The sequence below is a fragment of the Pangasianodon hypophthalmus genome, chromosome 28, assembly GCF_027358585.1.
Source record: "Pangasianodon hypophthalmus isolate fPanHyp1 chromosome 28, fPanHyp1.pri, whole genome shotgun sequence".
Taxonomy (NCBI): domain Eukaryota; kingdom Metazoa; phylum Chordata; class Actinopteri; order Siluriformes; family Pangasiidae; genus Pangasianodon; species Pangasianodon hypophthalmus.
In genome coordinates this window covers 1,088,231-1,111,998 of record NC_069737.1, presented here as the reverse complement: position 1 = coordinate 1,111,998, position 23,768 = coordinate 1,088,231, and the positions used below count along the sequence as shown (strand labels likewise).

Genomic DNA, 23,768 nt, shown 5'->3' with positions numbered 1-23,768 from the left:
GATGTGGTGAGTTTTACATGACAGAAATGTTTCCTACATTCCTAACCCCGTGAAGCAGCTCAGTAGTACCACTAATGCAATTCAATTCAATTCAGTTTTATTTGTATAGCGCTTTTAACAATGAACATTGTCTCAAAGCAGCTTTACAGAACATAAGAAACAAAAAGCATGCAAACAGAAACAAAAACATGCAAAGAAAGTCCTAGATGTTAAACAGAATTATCCCTAGTTAGCAAGCCTGAGGTGACTGAGGTGACAGTGGTGAGGAAAAACTCCCTGAGATGATGTGAGGAAGAAACCTTGAGAGGAACCAGACTCAAAAGGGAACCCATCCTCATTTGGGTGACACTGGAGAGTGTGATATGAACAATGTCCTTTCTGTATTTATTTATAGTCATGTAGGTTGTTGTCTTCCTCCTAATGCAATCTCATTCAATATGTGCTGTAATTCCAGCAAGTAAACAAGGTTGCCTCTTAACCAACCATTGAAAAATGTTAAACAAGTAGCGCTGCACTCAAACACGGGATATATATTTAACTCCTCTTAAGTCTGATTAAGGCTCTATATATATTGGTATTCAGTAATTAATGACATTCAGTAATAAAATCCTGTTCTGTCCTACAGATCAAGCAGAAGCTGGAGGAAAAGGGCATGATGGAGAACAGCACAGTGACATGGAGGGTGCAGCGAGACGGAAACATCCCAGTGCTCACCTTCATGTCAAGAAGATTGACGGAAATTCCATTTAATCTATTTAACATGTTAACTTTAAATCAGTAGGGGGCAGCAGAGGCAAAGAGTAGCTACAAGGACTAAGAATAGCTTTTTTTTTTTTTTTTGAGTCGTGCTCTTGTGCTGTTTGTAAAACCCCAGTCAGGTTCACTCTTTCACCCTTTGGTCATGGACTGTTATTATTTTACTTTATCAGAAAATGTTAGCTAAGCCTTGGAGGTCTGTACATAATATTGCTAATAATGAAATTACACACAACAGCAACATAGCTTAACATTTAACACCAAATTACAAGAAAAATAAATCGTAGATTTACCTGTATACAGGTTAAGTGCTGAAACACACTGCCAAATGTGCAATATTTTGCCGTAGCATTGAAGATGTGACCTTTCTGTGGACAAGCATTTTGTCTCTGCAAGCTAACAGTAATCTAGTGCAGCATGAAGGCTGATGCCTGTCGGGGTTGGTAACTAAACGATTGCAACAAAAAGAGAAGTGGAAATCTGAAGTAGGATTTTATGTAACAGAGTAAAGCGTAGCTACATTACAATATATTGTACCTAAAACACGTTGGAGAAAACGTAAATACTATGTTGACATTCAGTTTTTTGTAGTTTTGCGTAGTATTTTTTTCAAGATTACACAATAAGGGTCTGCACTTTCAGATCATGAGGTTAAGTTAAAGACGGCATGTTTAGACATGTTTTTAAAATGCAGGGTTTATTGTAGCAATTAAAATGGCAGATAAATATACTGTAATATTGGGTGGGATTTCACCTTAACCACTTGTTAAAACTCTGTACCTTGAATGGTTACATTTATTATTGTAATTTTGTCTTCTGTGAACTCATTAGGCATTTTTAGTCAGAAATTATAATTATTTTATTTATAACAATCATATTAGTAGTAGGTAGTAGTAGCTATTGGTTTTGTCTGTATTAATAAATGACTCAATAAATGTCTGTTTGTTTTATGAAGCAATTTCTGTTTATTGTACTATACTATTATCAGTCTGGTTTGAAATTTTATTTTAATAGTTATCCCTAATAATACATTATGACAGATACAGCAGGACACAAACTGTCCTCATGTCCCACATTTTCAGATAATACAGTATCCTTATCTTGGTTTTGACTTTCTCACAACAATATGTCACTAGTAACATTAAAACATTACTGATATATCAGTCTCAAGAAATCAGGCCTGGCTTCAGAAACATGCACACAGTCTTGCCCTTGCTGCATTGTGTCATGGTTGCCATGGTAACAAGAAACTTCTGTTTGGGATATCTTGTTTCTATTTCATCTCTAATTTTTAATTAAGCATTAATTTCTAACGTTTTCCTCATCGTGCTAACCTGTTTCTCATTTTTCTATCCTTAGTTTGTTTATTTAAATCTCGTTTTCATTTGTTCAGGGGAATATTCTCCTTGTGCATTCTTATCTACAATTCTGAGCCTTGATTTCCTCGTGTCTGTCGAGCATCTTGGAAAATAATCCACTTTGCTTCGAGTCTGGCCGTATTACACAACCCCATCGTGGATTAGTTTCCTATAACAGCACACACAGTCATGTTTCATTCCTTACTTATTATACCAGTCACAGAAAACTGCAATATCCTTTCATGTCATTTTTCGTTGTTGTTTACAGTAATTTGATCTTGTTGTTTTTTTTTATTCTTGACAAATTGTGTGCAATACTATTAGCACAGATTAAAGTTTATAATTAAGTGCATCATGTACAAAATATGTTTTTGTTTTTTCTTAATAAAGTCTCAACTATAATTTAAGTTACAGCTTTGTTTTACTCTCAACTCTGTAATTTGATACTTTTCCTGCATTGTCACATTTAGACCTTTGACACTGAAAGCTGGTGTTAGGTGACACTTCTTTTCCTATGTAAAGCAGGACTCAAAGAGGAGAGTCAGTAGAGCTTGATTTACACATTAATCCAATGCTGGTTAATCCAACAGTGCTACTTTTTATTTGCCAAGAAAATGTATTCAAAAAATCACAATGCAATTCTCAACCTTTAATACAGCAAATAGATCTTCCTTCATGATTACAATAATATTCCTCTGATTACAGTGTAGTTCCTTTTGTAGATCCATCATTCTGAAATAATTATGATTAAGATGCCTCTATATTTTTCCTCTGGATTCCCAATGGGTTAGATTTTATCTCACTGCCCCAAAAATGCTGCCTCCTAGTTACCAAGAAGAGGCAGTGATGATTTTGTAAAGCAGCCATGATAATATTGTGCATGCTGAATGTTGTATTATTGGCACATGGATATTCCACACTAAAGGCAACCTGATGAACTCATTCACTTCCTTTCTGTGCTGAAATCTGAGGACAAGGGGATCAGCATTTGGTTTTGTTTAAATCAGGAGTCTAAAACCGGAGGTAGTCACATCGAAATGTAAATCAGTCTACGTTGTCCAAGTCGTAATCTTCCAGCATTAAGAGGACAGGTGAAGTAAGCAGATAAGCTTTATAGAGAGTTGTGTGCAAGCAGTGAAGATCTAAAGCTGAGAAGAAACACCAGCCTTTGGATTTTCATATCACAGGTATGTTTTAATATTGAATGTTTGTCCTTATTGTTAGAATGACTTGAAGAGACTTAAAAACAATTTTTAATTAAGGACCCACTTGTCGTTTGATTGTAAATAATTTATTACTGAATTTTAAATTAAAGTCTTACAGGGGGTTCATTCTGAAAGCTGTATACAGTATATCAGGATTGTGATAACATTAATATTAATTATTACATTCTGAATAATTAATTAGAATTTAATCATTACAATTATTTAGAAATACTGTAAATGTACAGGTGGGCAATATTTCATGTGATATTGTTCAGTATCCAGGCAATAATAATAATGAAGATAGTTATTTAAAAATATTTCTTTGCAGCACTACTGAACTCCTAGGCTTAATTAAATAACAGGTCATTTATTTTCTCAAAAAACTTCCCTATTTTCTAGAAAATAAGCTAAAATTGTTGCTTCTCTAACCTGCCATTTTCTTTCTTGCCCAAACAATACAATGCTGTAAACCTTTTTTGTGACTCTCTAGTTTATATCTAAACTAACAGCAACAAGAAAAAAACTATTTTAACACTGAAGGGAGTATTCAAAAATCTTGCACTACTTTAGTTGAGGTTGTCTGCGGCTCAGCCAGTTTGCAAGCCATAACTGATACTATTTTTTTTTTTACTATAACAACAACTATTTCACAGCTAATCTCAGTGGTGCTGCAGGTTCACTGATGTTGCTAGTCCTCCGTTGACTCTCTCAACAGCTCAGACAGCAGCATGATAGAGCAGATGGTGACACATGAAGTTGATCCCTGGTTTGGGTTATATAGAGACACGTGGAATTATTAAAGCATTAAACCTCTCATGGGCTCCTGGACAACCGGATAATTCTGGAGGCAATGAGAACTGTTTATCAGTTAACAACGGACACTTCTACGATGATCCCCTGCGCCAAACTGCACTATTTCTTCTGTCACACAAGTGAGTCTTTTTTTTCCTCAGCTTTCTTCTAATATCAAGTTAATATTACTATCAAAATCCCTAAAAATTAATTACTTATCATCTTTTCATCTTTTCATTATTAATTATTTTGCTGTCTGTATCTAGTCAAACAATCACATTTTCAAACATCTTTAGTGGCTCCATAAGAAGTCAAAAAAGCCATGTTTTAATAAAAATAAGTTTCTGATAATGCTTATCAACAGCTTCACCCACAATTTATTGGAGTTTGCAATGCCTTCTGGGTAAACTGTCCTTCAGAAATGTCAATTTCCCTTGAGTAATAAGGAAAGGGAAGGATGGTTGACCAGGGCTCATTAAAAATATGTCTGCTACCAACTTCTTCTGAGCTGGATGTTTTATGCCTTTTACTCCTCAGGATCTCCAGAGTGATTGCTCTGGAAATCCCCAGCAGCCAACCTCAGCTGCGAGACGCCAGGCCTTCCACCCCTTCTGCTGTCTGTCGAAGATCAGAGGCTGGTATTTGCTGATCTTCCTCTCTTCCCAGGACAATGTCAGCTTGATTAAAATGACTTGCTTTGTGCCTTTCAAACAGAGGACAGTGTCTGGCTGGAAGTTAGTGACCGCAGTTTCCTCTGGGAATTTTTGCTGCCTTCTGATGTCTGATGTCCTCCTACATTTCCCAGTCATCCACTGTGCTCCTTAACTGCCTGGTCTTAGAAAATAGATGAAGTGTTCATTTTCCTCTCCTGTGCTTCTAATTTGGAAAGGGGAACTTCATATTAATTCAGTAATATGATGGATAGATGACATTTTACAGTATAAAAATATTATATAAATGAAATGATAAACTAAAATATAAGGGCTCTCTGTGCAAGTCTAGTCTGTCTTGTTAGTATTTTGTATGCCGGAATACTTTTAAAATATCCTTCAGACAGGGAGGAAGATACTGAAGATATTTGACCTTGCTGTGACCTTGTGCTTATGATTTATGAGCCTGTAATCTGTCTTAAAATGCTGAATTATACTTGTGTGCGTTCCAGAGTTTCCCCAATGACGAGTCAGACAGTGAAACTGCAGGTGAAGTCTGATGGGAGTGTGTTTGATCCTGCTGTGCAGTCGTCTGTTTTAGAGCTGGTGAGTCTCTGGATGTTGTGTTAAAATGTCCCTGTTAGCATTTCTCTCTGCATTTCTCACACAGATTGCCGGCCAAAGCAAGCTACTTTCATAAACACAATGTTGCTACAGTAATCAGACTGTGTTCCTGTAGTATTAAATATAGACAATATTCATTCAAACAAGTTGATACTTGATGTACAAAACTGACTTACGTTAAGTTAAGAATGATAAACAAATGGCCTCCCTTCTTTACTTTAAACATCAATAGTAATGAAGTGCAAACATGACGGTTTCTGACATTCACTGATCGTTCTGTAACTGTGACGTGTTTCAGGTTTTCTGTATTATAGCAACAGAATGATTAATAGAATGAGGCACAGATTAATTAAATCCTGATTCTGTTCTTCAGAACAAGCAGAAGCTGAAAGAAAATGGCATGAGAATGGAGAACACCACAGTGACCTGGAGGGTGCAGCCAGACGGAAACATTCAATTCAATTCAATTCATTTTTATTTGTATAGCACTTTTTTACAAAGGTCATTGTCTCAAAGCAGCTTTACACAAACAAAAGTAAAGTGAAGTGTGTGTGTGTGACGTCTCTGATGAGCAAGCAGGGCGACAGTTTAGTACAGTGTAGGGTTAGGGAAGTACCCTACTTCCTCCATTTCTTAAATATTTGAACAGATAGATTATACATAACTATACTATTGTGCTGTGATCATTAAGACGTCTGTAAATTTTTTAGATTGAGATGTGAGACCTGTAAAGTTTGAGAACCAAACAAAGCAGTAAACATCATACTCAGTTCAATTATTAAAATGATTCTTTTTAATATTTATTGCTAAAATTTTATATTGCGTAGCTCTTGTCTACATTATTACATAAGCTTTTTATTGAATAAAAGCTGGAATTAACTCACTTAGGAAATGTAATCCAGTCTGTCTGTGGTGAAAGCACACCAGCACCATTTTCATGCTTTATGTGCAATACAGACTTTGACCACAAGGTGGAAGCAGAACTGGTTGGCTGAGGACTGAACACTCAACGTTTAAGGCTACTGGACAAAACTTATTTTATATTTGTGCTCAGTCACTGGTTCCCCTTCACCCACTCTGTGCTCTGAAAGCTTCTCCAAACCATCTCACATCCCTGGAGAATCAAGTACTTTATCTTGTCCAAGACTAGTTTGGCATTGTCCAGGGTTGGTTTGGTTTCAGTAATGGCTCAAAATGTTATCATGAGATTTCATTAATTTTTATATACATAAGTAGTTTAGCTTTATAACAAAACTAAAGTTCTTTTCGTAGGCCAGGCATGTCTCTGATGATTTATTACATCTGGGTCAAGTGACAATTTACATGAATTTGTTTTACGTCAGAACCTCCAAATCCTGGACAAACCCAATGCAAATGAAAGTTCCAACAGAAGAAAGGAAAATTCAAGAAATGACTAAGCATTTACAGATTCTCTTCTCCAATGAGGGAAATGATTAAGATGAATATTGCAAGAGAATATTTTTAAAATAGAAATAAATAATTAGCTTAATTACATTATTACATTATAAATGACTTTATGTATACACTTAGTTATAACCTACTGTTAAATTTTCCCAATCATTTTTAGAAAACCTCCATGCCGAAAGAGAAAGGAACTTTGTAGGCAAATTTCTAGAAGCTTGTCTAAAAATTCCTTGTTTATTTACTAATGTGATTTTTGTCCTGTATTTTATTATTTCTGTGTTGATTTTATATTTATTATTGATCTGTAATTGTATTGAGATTCATGGTGTGTTGGGCATGTTACTTTATTCTGTGTTAAGTATTGCATCTTCATGCTATGTATCCATCCATGTACATATCCTGTCTTATCACCGTGTGTGTGTGTGTGTGTGTGTGTGTGTGTGTATGTGTCTTACTCTATATCTTTTTATGTATCTTTATACTGTATATCTTTACATATCCTGTACTAGCAATCTGTATATAGGCCTGTATGTGTGTGAGAGTGTGTGTGTGTGTGTGTGTGTATACAAGATCACCTCTCCATTATATTTTTTTTCTTATTTCTGTTTGATTTTAATTTATTACTTTCTATTATCAAATGGCATGGCATTCCATGTAATATTGTTTTAACTGGATTTGGTTTTGTGTAATTGTATTGTTTTATGTAATATAGTTAAAGTGTGCTGATTTACTAAAGGCGCAAAATGAGTCTACGAAGTACTTGTTGTGTATGCTAGCATCTTTAGAACAAAACAAAAGCTGCACCATTTGGACAGTAAGCATGTCTTTGATGATGGACTGCATTTGGGTAAAGTGGAAATTATCTCTGAACCTTTACGTCACGAAGAAACCCAATGCAAATGAAACGTTCACAAGGGGAAAGGATTATTTACTGAGTTCTAGGAAGAGAAATTTCTTTTAAACATTTAAATGTAAACTCTGTGGGGGGATAAAAGCTTGTATTATTACTTTTAACAAGTCACCATCATCCCAAACTTTCAACATCTCACAGCACACCATTAAATCCATCATTAAAACATGGAAAGAATATGGCTTAACCTTGACTAAGCCCAGAGGAGGCTGTCCACTAAAAGACTGTGAGCAAGTAAAGATGGGATTAGAGAAACAATCACAAGGCCAAGGGTAAGTCTGAAGGAGCTGGAGAGATCCACATCTCTGATGGGAGCAGCACCGGACAACCATAGCTTGGAAACTCCATAAAACGCCTGCAGTTCCAGGTTGTTACACTACAAATTGTGGTTGAACATACTTATGCAAACTTCCGTAAGTTTTCTTCAGCCAACCGTAAACAATTTCTTCTGTTATGGCTTCCAATTTAGCTCCTTTTAAGGGAAACCTTTTAGCCGCCCAGATTACAGGATGTTCTTTTACTCTGATGTGACACCAATGTTCAAGTAATCAATACTTTTCTATATTAAGTCTCCTTAACTTAATAAAAACTTAACTTGTCTACTGAGTAAAAATTCATACACTCACTAAATATTACCTTGAGTAAATATCTTCCTAAGTCAGCTTCAAAGGCTTGAAGTGATCTTAAATGTTGGCGTGAACAGCTAAAGGGGATATCATACACTTTATTTCAGACACACGCATAGTCAACTTTAAAGGGGTTACGGAACTTCAAAAGCAAAAACTGGATGTTAATTAGGGATGAAGGATCAGGTCACACACACCTAAAGCCAAGAATCAAACATCATGCTATTCCCATCTTCAAAGCCACTATCAGTTTACAGCCCTTATTGCTACAGCGCTGTCAGTGTGTGTGTGTGTGTGTGTGTGTGCGCATCGCTGTAATTCTACTCTACCCATGAAGCCTGTTTGTCTGCTGATATCTGAGGTTGACTAAGGACAATCGATGGGTATTTCCATGTTCTGGTGTTGTTTAGATAAGCAGACTCATACCCTAGGGAAATCAGTTTTCCTCATTGTAAATTCCTGCCATTCTGTAATCTTTGTGGATGCTCAAGAAAGTTTTGCATAAGAAATCTGAAATTTCAAGAGTTCACTACCCAGTTAAGACTTACAGAAAGTCCAACACTGGCAGCAAAGATCAGAAACAGACAGAGCTACTGAAGAAACAACAGCCTTCAGATATTCCCTTCACAGGTATGATTTGAGGTGGAACTCCTGTCATTTAGAAATCTCACTTTGGTTACGTTTTCATGTCGCTCGTTTCTTTAGTTTTTAAACTTTTTTTTTACTTGCATGGTGAAAAGCATATACTGCATTTACTGTAAGATATTGATGATAAACCATTGCCCAGTCGCTGCAATAGTCAGGGTACTGTAAATAAATAAATAAATAAATAAATAAAAGGGGTCCATATTTTCTCCTGGCACTCTTTTTAATAGTATTTGTTAAAAATTGGAAGTAGTACGCAGATGCCATGATTTACTGTAAAAAATGTGTGACTGGGTTGAATAATTATTGTGCTGCATATTTGATATTTTATACTATTTATAGTTTTACTTTATAAATATACTTTCACTATATATTCTAACTATATTTCAGTCCTAAAGTTATGTCTCTGGCAGATTAAGATACACTGAGATTATGGCAAAATTAGCATTAAAATATTTATAATATTTAAAAGATTATTATTGTTGGGATTTTCCTTTTAAGGTCTCAGATTTAATAACTGAACTGTTGCTTCTCTTCTTGTTTGCGCATTAATCATGATGAGATTTTCTTGTAATGTTGCTGCTATCAGTATTTGTAAATGGACACAAACCTTTTTTTTGACGCCCACAGCTACTTGTCCATCATGAAGCTAAATCTTTTTCTCTTGTGTCTCACTGGTGAGTGGATTTTTTTATCTATTTGTCCCTCTCACTGAAAAAAAAAATCTTAGCAAGTGAAAATATCTTGAGCAAAGGAAAAGGTAGCTCATATTTCTCATTATGAGGTTATTATATAACTAATATAAGGCCATTGAACTTATTTCTAGACTCATTTACTAACTTTAAATTGCCCTTATTATATTGACAACTAGTTTTGCTTCTTTTTTAAAATAAATTTGTGAAATAAGCAAAATTATCTGACAATAAAGTAAGTTCATTTCAATCTAGTAGAGATATATTAGCTGAATTAGCTCAATTTATTCAAGTTATTTTTACTTGCTAAGATTTTTGCAGTGCTCTTTTGCTATTAAATTTATTTACTCAAGATGGCATCAGTATCTCTAATTTTTTCACTATAAATGTTTTAAACAGTTATTGAGTAGACTTAGTGCTCAGTATTGCAGTAGGAGGCATGATAAGGCAATGTGAAAAATATCACATTTTAAAGCCGTCTATTTTTTCACATATTAAGCGTATCATTGCAATTATAGTTATTATTAGTGGTAGTATTGTTGTTGTTGTTGTTGTCTTTTCTTTATTATTATTGTCTTCTTTCTCTTTACTGACTCACTCTTCCTCTTCTATGTGTTTTCTATTTATTGTTACTAAATGTGGATGGGGAGGAATGTTAAAAGAGGTGGATGGACACACAAAATTCACTTTTGTCAAAAAAAAAAGTAACACACATTGTCTCTATCGAAACTCATACTGTCTGGAACATAAAACTGTAAACGATTCAAGTGTGAAAACCAGGCAAAAAAGAAACACTCGAAAACGAGAAGGAATAAACACAGCGGAAGAATGCATAAAAAAGCTCTAACAAATATAAGATTAACACCAGAGAGAATAAAATATACCTCCAAGTCTCCAAGAAAGACATTAAAATGAATCATTAACAAGCTGGGAACATTATATATCTCACATAAAAATATTACAAGGCACTATTACTGATTTATAGCCACATTATAGATTTTATTTAGAATGTAATTGGTTTAGTTTAATACTATGTGAATTGTTCACACTCACTCTATATAATTCAACCTAGTAATTATTGTTTAAATTAAGATTAGTATAAGCAATTAAATCACATACTTAGCATTTTTATGTAAACTACATGTAATATCTTCTCTTAAATCTGACCATAGTCACTCTTTTCAGTGTACCATCTATCTTCCAAAAAGACTTGTACTCAACCTCAATGTCCCAAACTGGCTTCACCTGTTTAATAATAATTAATTAATACTCACATGCAGCAATTTATAATGTTGATGCCTTAAAACCAAATCCAAAACCAAAATGCTGAAACCAACATAAGAGATCCATCCACTTATACCCGGATACCACATGCGCTCATAATAACACACCCAAGCCCAGCTTTGGAGAAAGAAATTTCCCAGGAAATGGATGACACTGAATATGTCTGAATTAATCATCTTCTTGATTAACTAATGCTGAGAGAGGGAACTCTACCACTTAACATGTACATAAGAGAAGAATATCTCCATAGCAAAATAACCTGTGCTACCTGTCACAAATCATAACCTTAATTTATCACGTTCCAACCAGCAATCATTATTAATTAATAATGTTGTTAAACTTAGAGTTTCTCAGATAGGTTATAAAGTAAGAGGTGGTAAAGTTCTTACATTTCTCTATCTACAACCTATCAATGTCTATTCTTCTATCAATCCCCGCTCTGTCCCGTCTCAGTCACTCTTCTCTTACCAGTATCGCTCCCTTTCTTCACATTCTATCCCTTTTTTTTTTTGGTTTGTCCTTCTCACAATAACATGAATATGTCTTTAGTATTAAAACATTACTGATATATCAGCCCAAGCAATATAGTATCCAAAAAAATCTGATCTTCTGATTTTCAGACACTTGCACTAATCTCACCATCTCACTATTGTATAATGGTGACCATGGCAACAAGAATCATGTGCTTGTTTGGATATTTAAATGCTGTTTTTCTTTGTCAGAGCGGTACGCTTTTTTAGTGGTAGCACTGATCCAAGCAAACTAAAAAAGATCAGTAGCACAAAGGAGCACACATTTGAAAACACATTCAAAAATAAACGACCTGTACAAAAATCTTGCTTCATACATTCATATCTGAGAATTTAGAAACTACTAATAAATTTAATGGGGAAAAAAAACACTCTAGAGACCATTAATCAAAACAAATGCAGTGTAATAATTCTGTAAAAGAGCTCAATCGAAATTTGAAAAAAGTCCATGTAGCCTTCACACCTGGATTGGAATACAGTAAACTGATTGAGGCCAATCCAAATTAAAGTCCAAATTAAAGTCCAAATTAAAGTCCTTTTATTAATCTGTTAAATGCAATAATAATAACCGTGTAACACACCTTTGTGTCTAATTACTTTCTCTACCGGAATCTGCTCGTGTGTTTGAGACACGATGCACTTCTTGGGCACAACCGTGCAAGAAAACAGAGTTCATATTACACATTTTAATCTGTTTAAAATAATTGTGAGGTTTGGTTTGGTATCAAAGTAGCATTTTAAGGCAGATGAGGAACTGGAACTGTCCTTGGTAAAGTTGGCTCAGTGTTTGAAATTAGTCAGATATTCAGTGAGAGTCTCAGTCACTTGTTCTTCTTTTATGTCATCGGCTATCAGGCCAATCATGTCAGCTCAACCCAGTAACTTTTTAGCGATTCAGAACATTACTTTCTTTTCACTAAAAACATCCTCATTCATCTGTTCATCTGTCTACAGCAGCGGTGACAGTGACAGGGTGGCTCGGTTGAGTCTTGGGAAGAGAAGCATCTCGACATGCGGCACATGCTTATAAGTGTTGTCCTGTTTAAAAACTGAACTCCGGTTATGTAGAGCATCTTTCTTGCTGTTTCATTTGCTTCAGGACAGTACTCACAGAACTAAACTTTGTGGCTTAGTCAGAAAAGCCAAGGCAAATCTTTAACTAATTGTGTGTCAAATTGATAGATTTTTGAGGGAGTTTTGAGGGATGAAAAATAAATGTGGATTGTTTACTTTTGGTTTATTTTGGCTGATTAATCATTAATGAAACTCTCATCTTGACTCGAGTGCTCTGTTTGTGTAAAATATTACACTGTTGCTCACAGGTATTGTGCCAATCACCCTGTCCACCGTCGCTCACAAGTACCACCTGATCACGACGCCGATGACGTGGTCAGCTGCTCAGAATTACTGCAGGGAAAAGTATGACGACCTGGCTGCGATTCAAAGTGTTACTGACTGGTTAAGGATATCAGCAGAAGCACTGAGAAAATTTATGATTTTTCCTGCCTGGATCGGAATGTATAACAACGTGGACAGCTGGCGCTGGTCCTTTAACGATCTCCCGTTGAAGAATATAACTCTGAGGAAGTGGTACTTTTCTGAGCCTTCTAATGGGAAAGAAGCATGTGGTGCAATTGATTTCAATGGATACTGGTTCGATTATCCCTGCACAAATCTGAAATCCTTCATCTGCTACGATTGTGAGTCTCCATCCTGATTTAAATATCCTGTTTCTGTTTACTGACTAGATTTACAACAATTCAGCAACACACAACATGCCTCTTAGATCAAGCGCAGCACACAGGCGTCGATTTTAACCCATGTTTCAGCCCTTGCTCAAGCCAGCGGAGATAGAAACCTGAGTGTATGTGTATAAATAGTGGTTTACAGTAACTGCCTTCAGATTGCTACACAACAGATCTGTGGTAAATTCTGGATAGTGTGAAATTGCTGCGCAGTCGTGTACTATGGGCCGTTTTCATTATTTTTTAATCTATGTTCATGCAGGCCGAATGAAACAGGGTTGTGGACCAGGTTTGTCCCTCAGGCCTTATGTTTGACACACGTGCCATAACCTTTTGGACTGTTAAGTAAGCATGCTTCGAGGCAGTTAGGTTCGCACTCTCAGATTTTGTGCTATGTATGCTACTACCTCTGATGCTGCAACCTTGTGAAAGAAGCAATCAAGATCATAATGAATATTAAATCGCAATTTTCCAGACAACAAAATTCTGTCTCATCCCTATGTATTATAATTTCTGCATCATCATATTGTTTAGCGGAACAACAGCCATCTATAGGTTAGAATATTTCCTGATTTAATGTATACAGTTCAAGTATGTTCTTTGGTGTCTCCAACTATCCATTAGTTTTGGGATGATATAACACTGATATTATAACAAATTGTCACAATACACTTTTCAGAAATCATGCATATTCATTAACTCATTCATGCCTCATAAAAATTGAAATGGTTCCACATGGACAAAATGTTTTCAGCTGCTCAAACTGATCTGATGCTGATCTGCTTCTTTGACCCTCAAGCTTCATATGTGGCCTCCTGCTCCTGTGACTTGTGTCCCACAGGATCCCACAGGATCCCACAGGATCCCGCAGGATCCCACAGGATCCCCGTCCCCAAAGCGCACCTCTGGCTCCGAATGAATGCATCTGTTCTGATCAGAAACAAATAGTGTTTTAATCACTTTAAAGTTTTCATTACCATTAAATTTTTTTATAAAGTGTTAGATATGACACGTAGGACTATAAATCTTAAATGCCTTGTGTGTTCTGGGATGGTTAATATTAAAAAGATAAATTATGCATATTATCATGCACTTCTCGAAGCATTAATCATGTATTTTTTTATTGTTTTTTCACAGCTAGATTGAGTGGAGGTGCCAGATTCATCCCCTACCTCCTTCCTCTTCTGGACTGGTCTGGAGCTCAGGCTTACTGCAGAACATTTCACACTGATTTGGCCACCGCATCCAACTCAATCGAGAACAGCGAATTAAAGAATAAAGTGTTATTCCTGACCTCTTCTTGGTTTGGCCTGTTTAGGGACACTTGGACATGGTTAGATGGGAGCATAGCTTCAAGCATTCCATGGGGTCTTTTCCAGCCGGATAACCTGTTTGGTGCGCAGAACTGCGCCACGTATGCTGTAGGAATGATCAGTGATGAAACCTGCAGCAGTGAATATGCTTTCTTTTGTCACTCCAGTGAGTCTGTTTTTTGTGACTATTTATTAAGAAAATGTTATGCTTTAACAGGAAAAGCAGTACTTATGATTTTATGATTCTAGCTTTTGTGTTTTCTTTTTTAAATCTCTCAACATCACTTAGTTCAAAGTGAACAATAGAAAAGAAAAGGAGATTTCTGTGGTTCAAATGTGGCACACGCATTAGTTTTATGCAATATAGATTTAACTTTATGTGGTTTATAAACAAGTCCATGCCACACATATACTAAACTTAGCTACAATTTATACTGCGTAGCTTAAACCATGGCAAAGACCTACAAGAAGAACACTAATGTTCATTAATAGGGACAGATGCAGGTGAGGGTGTCATCAAAAAATAAAATAAAATAAACATACCAGCCTATGGCACATTTTGTCTATTTTTTGCACTTTAATGTGCACGTCTACTTTAATATGACTAAAATGAGCTTGTATCCTGTCTTAAAATGCTGAATTATACAGAGTGTGTGTGTGTGTGTGTGTGTGTGTGTGTTCCTCAGCTCCCCCAGTGAGGAAACAGCAGATAATGAGACTGCAGGTGAAGTCTGATGGGAGTGTGTTTGATCCTGATGTGCAGGCGTCCATTTTAGAGCAAGTAAGTCACACAAAACTCACACAATAACAAATATTACAGCAACACTGCTGTACAGTATTTAATTGGTTTAGACCCTGCAGGATTTTACTCACTAAGGCACATACCTCTGAATAATATGAGATTTAATACTCAATTAAATTTAGAAATATGTTGATACTATGATATATCAATAATAAATACCTTTACATGACGTAAATGAGACCCATTCAAAGTAATACTGTCCAGATAGGGTTTTACTTATTCATCACTCAAAATTTTACAATCAATAGGATTTAAAGTAAAATGTGAAATTTCTTAGCTGATTTAAACAAAGTGTTAATCATCAGTGAAACCAGGAAACGTTTTGAAGCCGGGTGACTGGTAGCTCACATTGTTTTGTTTCCAAACAAAAGACATACAGCAACTATATGACAATACTAGTCAGAAATAAAAGATCTCATTGTTCCTCAGATTAAGGAGAAGCTGGAGGAAAATGGCATGTTGGAGAACACCACAGTGGCCTGGAAGGTGCAGCCAGAAGGAAACATCTTTTACAAGAAAAAAAATAATGACCTGTAACGTCTAAATGCCGACTCTGTAGTTAACATATAACATTTACTCTAAAGCTCAAATAATGTCAACTATAATATAACTGCAGTCTGCAACCTTTTTTTAGAGTTTTTAAGGTTACGCTTTTCTAGTTGCTCTGTTTGAATAGATGGATTATACATAACTATATTATTGTGCTGTGAGGTCTGTAAAATTTTTAGATTGGGATGTGAGAATTGTTTTAGACTGAAAGTTTAAAGTTTGTGCTGTAAAGTTTGAGACCTATTGCTGTAGACATCATATTCAGTTCAAATATTATCACTTAATATCTTTTTTAACAGTATGTTTTGAAAGTTAATACTCTGTAGATGTTTACATCATTAAATAAAAATCTTTTAATTGACAGTTGGTGTAGGAGTGATTTAATTTATTCACTTAGGAAATATAATCCAGTCTGTCTGAGGTGAAAGCACATCCATACCATTTTAATCCTTTATGTGCAATACAGACTTTAACCACCAGGTGGAGGCAGAGCACAAAGCAATAATATAAGCAAAACACTCAGAAAATCTGTTGTTGTTGTTGTTGTTGTTGTACGAATAAATTATTTAATATGTGTGCTCAGTAATAGTCACTGATTCCCCTGGAGCAGATATTCCACAGAGAGATAAAGACTAATGACTGCAGGGTAACACTGATACGGACCAAGTGATCTTTTTCTAACTGCAAAAGTTCATAAGTTATGTAAATTCCTTTCATACAGTTTTGCCATACAGTAAATATTCATTTTCACATGGTGTATGAAAAAAATTATATTCTCCAAAATGGTCAAATTCTTGGTATTAAAAAGATAATTGATGGATCAGATGCTCCTGTCCACACTTCACATGCTGTGCTAACTAAAATACTAAAAAACAATCAAATAATAATAATTATAATAATCTGCTGGACATGTCTTATCTAGAACATTCAGTGTCAGTGTTTACGGTGAGTGCAAACCTTCTCATCATATCGTGTAATTATATTTAACCTCAGTTTGTTCCTGTGTCCTCTCCGTGCATAACCACACACTCAGTCCATGATCACTGAACAAACTGTTGTGTTCTGTAGAGCGTCACATATTAAACCAGACCAGTGATTCTCATAATGTTAATAAACTCACTCTTCCTCTTGACGTAAATGTTCGAGAGCACAGTGTTTAGAGCTGTGTGTCTGCCAATCCGTCATCACACATCCACTTCTGATCAGCATCCCATGTTCTAGTGGTCACTACTATTTCAGCTCTACTGGTGCATCATCAACACTCGGAGACAAACACAAATTCTGATGCAATGAATACGATTTTAATATTCCCTTTGATTCTTTTTTATTTTTTAATGCAAAAAGTACATTTTAGTCACAATCTAATACTAGTACTCAATAAATACATAAATCTATGGATTTTTATACTCAGTAAGCCAATTAGGCTATTAAAAAAAAAAAATAATAATCCTGGTTTGATCTAGACATCAAGAATGAAACGAATGCTGATAGGTCAATTTTAACACATTCCAGGAACAAAGAGCACAAAACTAGAAAATATTAACGTCTTTTATAAAAGACATGACAAATGTTGTGCATCTCTGGCAATGTTACAACAAGTCCTAAAACTCTGTAAATAGCTCTGGTCAGGCAAAAATTAGGCTACGTTTCTGTTTGTTTGTTTGTTTGTTTGTTTGTTTTAGCTGATATTAAAAAAGTAAAAGCAAAGCACAGGCTTTATGGTTAAAGTCTAATGGATTGGAATCTATTGTAGGAAATATCAGCTGTAGATCATATTAAAAGCTTTAGTAGATTAGATTCTGGCATGTGGGTTACACTGGGGACAATATAAGAAAATATGTTGGGTTGTTTTAAAGGATCAAAATTTTAAACAACAGGGGAAAACAACTTAAATGTGAAGCTAATTAAAAATATTAAAACAAATAGAACGATAAATTGAATTATCTGGATTTCTTCACATCTGAATACACCACAGAGTCACTCTCCGCTTCAGCCTGCGTTACTCTCGAGTTTTCTTCCTGTGAGACACAACAGTATATTTCAGTATCTGAATCAGGGAGAGACTTTATCACTCCTGTGGAACAAATGTGATTTTTCTTTCATACTAAAACCAATAATACATTTCACATCATGATCATTTTCAACAGTTTTCTTTAAATGTTTTCCTCTTTAACTCTCTCTGCACTGTGAGCTGTAATATTCACATCAGCGTAAATCTGTTCATCAGGTTTTTCAGAAATCAAAGATAAAAAAATCTGATTAAATTTCATTAAACATGGAAAACATAAAAACAACACTAAATACAAGAACAAAAAGAAGATGCATTTCTTGCCTTGTTGTCTTTTCTTTCACTGTCCAACCCACACGGATACGGATATTATTAAGACCACAAAAAATGCAGCAGATATCAGGGCAGGAAGCAGTGAATTTAAAGAGTTACCTGTGAAAATTAAGATATATTCATAAATAGACTCAGATATAAGGCTGGGCAATATGACAAAAATAATCATGTTATAATACTTGAAGACATTCTTAAGATACGTGATATAGATCACAATATTGAGGCCAGCAAAACAGAAGCAGCAGGAAAAATAAAATACAAAATCTCTGTGTATTTTGTATATATATATACACACACACACACACACACACACAAAAGAGTGTACTGTGGCATAATTTATCACGATATAAATCTCATCCTATTACTCACCATGTTCCCCTACATAAGACACGTGTTAGTATTGAATCCACTGAATGATGTCATTACGCTGCAGGAAGCTCACTGACACTTTCACACACAGGTGTTTCAAATACTGATTTTTTCTTTTTGTGCAATCAGATTGACAGACCAGCAAAAATACATTTATTTTACACCTTAATCCTCAGTCACCTCTCGCTCAGTCCAACATAAATATTCATTATTCATTCATTATTCCCAACCAGAAGAAAGTAATGATGACTTCTGAGCAGTGACGTACCTGAGTTATAATCACAGAGCTCTGCGCTGCTGAGAGAAGCTGTTTTACTGCTGACAGGGTTTGCAGACACACAGGTATAAGCTTTATTGGCTGGGAGTTGTATCTGAAGTGGGAGATTGAGGGGAACACTGAGATCTGTGTTATTGGTGACACTGAGTCTCTCATTCTCTCTGTACCAGGATAACTTCACATCTTCTCCATTCACCACAGTGCACAGGAGGGAACACTTCCTACTTCTTTTTTCTCCATGATTTTCTATTACTGGAGTTGATACTGGAGCTAAGAAACAGAAACAAAGATAAAACAGAACAGGTTAGAAATAACAGCTTTAGTCAGGTAAAGCAGCATAATCATTAAATAAGATAAAACACATTGGGACATGCTGTTACTGAGGGCCAGGATGGTGTGAGGAAGAAGAGTTACTGTTACCAACCTGAAGATGATTATTTTCCTGTAACAGCACGTCCCCAGGTGTTTTATTTCTCTTATGCCACAGCAATTTACCAACCAGTTTTTATTATTTATTGAAGAACACATCATACATTTCTATCCATTTACTTATTTACATTTAATGTAGAACAGCTATGAAATAAGTTACTTCCTGTTCTCACTTATGGTATAACAGCTATAAACAGTCATTCTCTCACCAGCCTCTTGTTCTATATTTGGATAAAGTCTATTAACTGTACACCTGTACCAACATTATAGATCAGAGCTCTTCAAATCTGGCCCTTGAGGTCCACAGTCCTGCCAAGTTTAGCTCCGACACTAATCAAACACACCTGAACAAGCTAACCAAGGTCTTCAGGATTACTAGCTCCGTAGCCAGTGGAGTCTCAAACTCCTATTCAAAAAATTTCACTTTCTCACCCCCATAAAAAAATAAGAGAGACATCTCAAACCTGAAATGCTCTGCATGCACAGTATGCTTACCTAGATACCCTCTAAAAAATTAAAACTGAGACCTTCCCATTATAAACTGACCCTAATAGTGGACTTAAGTTCTAAGTCTAAGGAACAAGAATGTGCAAAATGCTTATATATGTACATTTAACTTGCAATGTGTTCTAGACTGCAGTCTTTGTTCCAAGGAGCTAAGACCATCCTGAGCCAAAAATTGTTGTGTGCCATGACACAGAGATGGCCATCATGGTTAAACAAAGTGAAATAAGGTTATTGTTCTTCTTCTTTCGGCTGCTCCTGTTAGGGGTCGCTACAGCAGATCACCGGTCCGCATATTTGATTTGGCACAGTTTGTACGCTGATTGCCCTTCCTGACGCAACTCTCCCCAATTTTTTTTTTATCCAGGCTTGGGACCAGCACTGGGAGCACACTGATAATTAAAAATGGTCAAGCAACCTGTATTGGACCATTTGAGATGGAATGACCCACATGAGACTCCTTCCATAAATGTTAAATAACGTCTCCTTACAGAAACTTCACCATATCAGTGATTACACATTTTTTATTTGATTTATGTAGAGTGTCTGCTGAATCAGCAGTCATTTTAGAAACTATAAAGTATTAGAACGAGCACATTAATACAAACCTGCAGCTGCGCTACTAAGATATTAATTCGTTTTCTATAATAGCAGCTCAGCAGCCCAGTCCTCAACCAGTTATCCAGCAGTGCCTCATGACCATAGATGTTGGTGATGCGGGACGACATTAATAACAACATAACTACAATCAAAATCAGCAGCTGAGATTCTACAACATGTAGTCATCCAGTGTACAGTCTAGCAGCTCGATTTAGCAGTTTTAGACATACATTTGTTCAACTGTTTGTATATTTTTTTCCCCCTGATTTTCTCCCTAATTTAGTCTTGGCCAATTTCTATCCACCAGTCAGCTTTCCCCATCATACGACAACTGCCATGTCTATGAAGTTAAATGGGGCATTGAGCATGTTGCACCATGATTGCATCTAGAAATGTGAGCAAATCAGTGGAACATCAGCTTATATCTGTCAAATAGCAGCATTATTTAATCGTTGGTCCTTCAAAAAGAGTACTTCATATTTCAACAGAATTTAAAATGTATGTAGCTGTGAATAAGGAGTTTATGAAGATTAATATTTGTTAAACGGCTCATATAGATGATGTGGCTGTGCATCACCTGTCCCTACTGACAAGCCACCACTGCAAGTATCGTTTTATCACACGTTTTACTGAAATATTACAGCTGAAGCCGATGAAGTTATTTACTGATAGACGCCAGTTGCTGGTTAGGTTTAAAACAAATGCTGAGGACAGTTAATCCAATCAGCAGCTAATGGTTCAGGATCAGGTCTTTTCCATGATTTGAACACTAGTCTACAAATGTCCAGGTTTTCCAGATTGAAATGATGATTATACAGTGAATTGTTTGCTTATGATGAATTTTTGTCCTTGATAAACTGCATCTGTCAGTGTAGTTTATAGTTGTTATAATAGCAAGAAAAAAAGCTATAACCTACAGTTTTTCCCCTATTTTCATAATAGGTACAAAGTAAAACTCTAAATTCTAAAATAAACCAAAAAAATTATATTTTATAGCAGATTCATCTCTAAATGATGTTCCTACTACAGTTTATCTACACACAGCTCTGATTGGCCTTTTGGTATTTATGAAGTTATGAGACTGAACATGGACAGGAAGGAGACATGAAACACTTTTACTCACCATAAACACTGACACTGAAAGTCCTCGTTGTGAGACGTCCAGTGATGACGTGTAATAAATAAACTCCAGAATGGTTTCTACTGACGTTCCTGATGGTTAAAGCTCCACTGGTTCTGTCCAGCTGCAGTCGCTCTTTAAATCTCTCACTGATTTCTGTAGCAGTTTCTCCTTTAAACACCTGACTGTTCAATATCTTTTCCTCTGCTTTCTCAGGTCCATAAGACCACAGAATCTGAGCATCACTCTGAATTCCAGTTATTCCAGTATGGAGAGTTATAGTGGTTCCTTTCACTTCCTGCAGTTTGACCGTCTCGTCTCCAGCCGCACACAGTAAACCTGCATCACAGCTTCAGCTTCAGATTCGTCATTTCACTCACAAACACAATCACATACAGTCCATTAAAACTACACTGTGCTACAGATTTGGGATGAGGGTCAAGATGATGCTGTTTTCAAGGCAGAAATGAAAAAAAAATCACACTTCTGGAAACTGAATATATGTGTGTGCGTGTGTGCGTGTGTGTGTGTGTGGAGTGCCTGTTATGGTCAAACTGGTGGATTCTTTAACTTCTACAAGTTCTTTAAAAGTTATACAGGAAAAACTGACTAACTGCGTGAAGCTCTTTACATTTACAGCTAGAGTTTCTTCTGTTGTGAAAGAAAGACACCAACTTACAGCACAGCAGGAGAAGAAGAGTCCTGAGAGTCCTGATTTCTGCTAAATCATTTTCATGAGCCATAGTAAGCGTTGCTCAGCTTAACTGTTTTCTCCGAGGTCCCGAACATCAGTGTCAGTCAAGCATGTTGTGCGCAGTGCAGTTACACAACCTTCCGTTACTGTTAGTGTAACGTCTTTACTGGCTCACTTCCATCAAACCACTGAAGGGGAACACCTGTGTCAGCTTGTTCAGTCTGTAACCTGCTCTTGCCTTGGTGTGGACAAAAAAATGCAAAAACACCAGTGTATACAGTTTGATATAAAACATTTTTTTTCAGACGTAATTAGTGGAGACATCGCATTCTCACCTCATTGTTAGATCAGTTTACAATTAGATTAGTTTAAAATGGAGCAAAACTTGTAAGAACAGTTGCTTTAAAAATATATAATTACATTGCAATCATACAAATGTTATATTACATTACAGAAATAAATGTAGAACAACATTTACTTTGCAGATTTTAGCATTTTGCTTCTGTATAACTTTTGTTCCTACAGTCTACAGTTAGATTTATGAACACTTCCAAGTGTTCTGAGTTTATATCTAGCTTTTCCTCAATGAGAGTAATGACAGTGTGTGATTTCCAGCCTGATTTCACTGTCACAGACAAAACACTCACAAAAAAAATAAATAAATTCTGGTCGGCACTTGATTTAGTGCCACTGCAAACAAAGATGGGAGATAATAAAAAAATTAAAAAAAAATTTTTTAAATCTCACAGTGCTGCTTTAACACTCGTCTAAAAGCCACCAATAGGAGGACGGTATAAGAAGACAACAAACTCACAGGACAAATAAAGTAATGGTGATTCAGAAACGTATACGAAACATGCTACTGGACAGGAAAATCTGCTTATTACTTCAAGCTCACTTCAAAGAATGTTTCCGTTTAAGCGAGCCAGTTTTCCGCATCACGCAGATCGATGATGTAAGCAGAACATCAGTGATTTAAACACAGGTCTATCGTTAGAGGATCTTCATTACGTAATCTGAGATGGAGAACGCAGATTATCACACATGTCTGTTATAAAATTTGGCCAAGATTTCTCTGGGATCCCATGGACACAGGAAGAACATGCAGAGAAACTGCACACAGATAGTAACCTGAGCTCAGGTTCAAATCATCAGCATCACCATAATATTGAATTTTTTTTTTTTTTTTTTTTTTGCAATATTGTACTAAAACAGAGAACAATTCTGACTGCCATTGTTATAGACCTTTATTTTGTGTGTGTGTGTGTGTGTGTGTGCATCAGATCAGTATGTGTCAAATCAGTTATGGAACGTTTACAGTATTTAGCACCACAGTAACCTACAGAAGTGTTTGTAGTCGGTAGAAAAACATCCTCATGATAGTACCGATAGTTCAGAGTATTAGTGTAACACAGTGCAGAGAAGTCTTACTTAAAATGTCTGTGCTTATATTTCTTTTTTTTAACCTTGCGAATGTGTTTCCTGAACTGCTTTTGTGTCATGAAGACCTCGATGTGTACAAAGACAC

General features: G+C 35.9%; 2 protein-coding genes across 3 annotated transcripts; one reads left to right on the top strand and one right to left on the bottom strand.

Moving 5' to 3' along the window:
• Window positions 1-9,622: 9,622 nt before the first annotated feature.
• On the top strand, window positions 9,623-16,263 carry LOC128317673 (secretory phospholipase A2 receptor-like). Its single transcript, XM_053231143.1, has 5 exons — window positions 9,623-9,668; window positions 12,820-13,197; window positions 14,380-14,721; window positions 15,242-15,336; window positions 15,787-16,263. Exons 1-5 carry the CDS (start codon window positions 9,635-9,637, stop codon window positions 15,892-15,894), a joined length of 957 nt encoding a protein of 318 aa, XP_053087118.1. The 5' UTR covers window positions 9,623-9,634; the 3' UTR covers window positions 15,895-16,263.
• Window positions 16,264-17,132: 869 nt separating this feature from the next.
• Window positions 17,133-22,460, bottom strand: LOC113545724 (SLAM family member 5-like). 2 transcript variants are annotated; one of them, XM_026945201.3, is made up of 5 exons: window positions 22,226-22,459; window positions 21,550-21,885; window positions 18,885-19,163; window positions 18,239-18,346; window positions 17,133-17,924 (listed from the first exon to the last, which is right to left on the bottom strand). In XM_026945201.3, exons 1-4 carry the CDS (start codon window positions 22,287-22,289, stop codon window positions 18,255-18,257), a joined length of 771 nt encoding a protein of 256 aa, XP_026801002.3. In that variant the 5' UTR covers window positions 22,290-22,459; the 3' UTR covers window positions 17,133-17,924; window positions 18,239-18,254. The 2 variants fall into 2 exon arrangements, with proteins under 2 accessions (XP_026801002.3, XP_053086690.1); XM_053230715.1 differs by lacking the exon at window positions 17,133-17,924 and having other exon boundaries at window positions 18,238-18,346; window positions 22,226-22,460.
• Window positions 22,461-23,768: the final 1,308 nt, after the last annotated feature.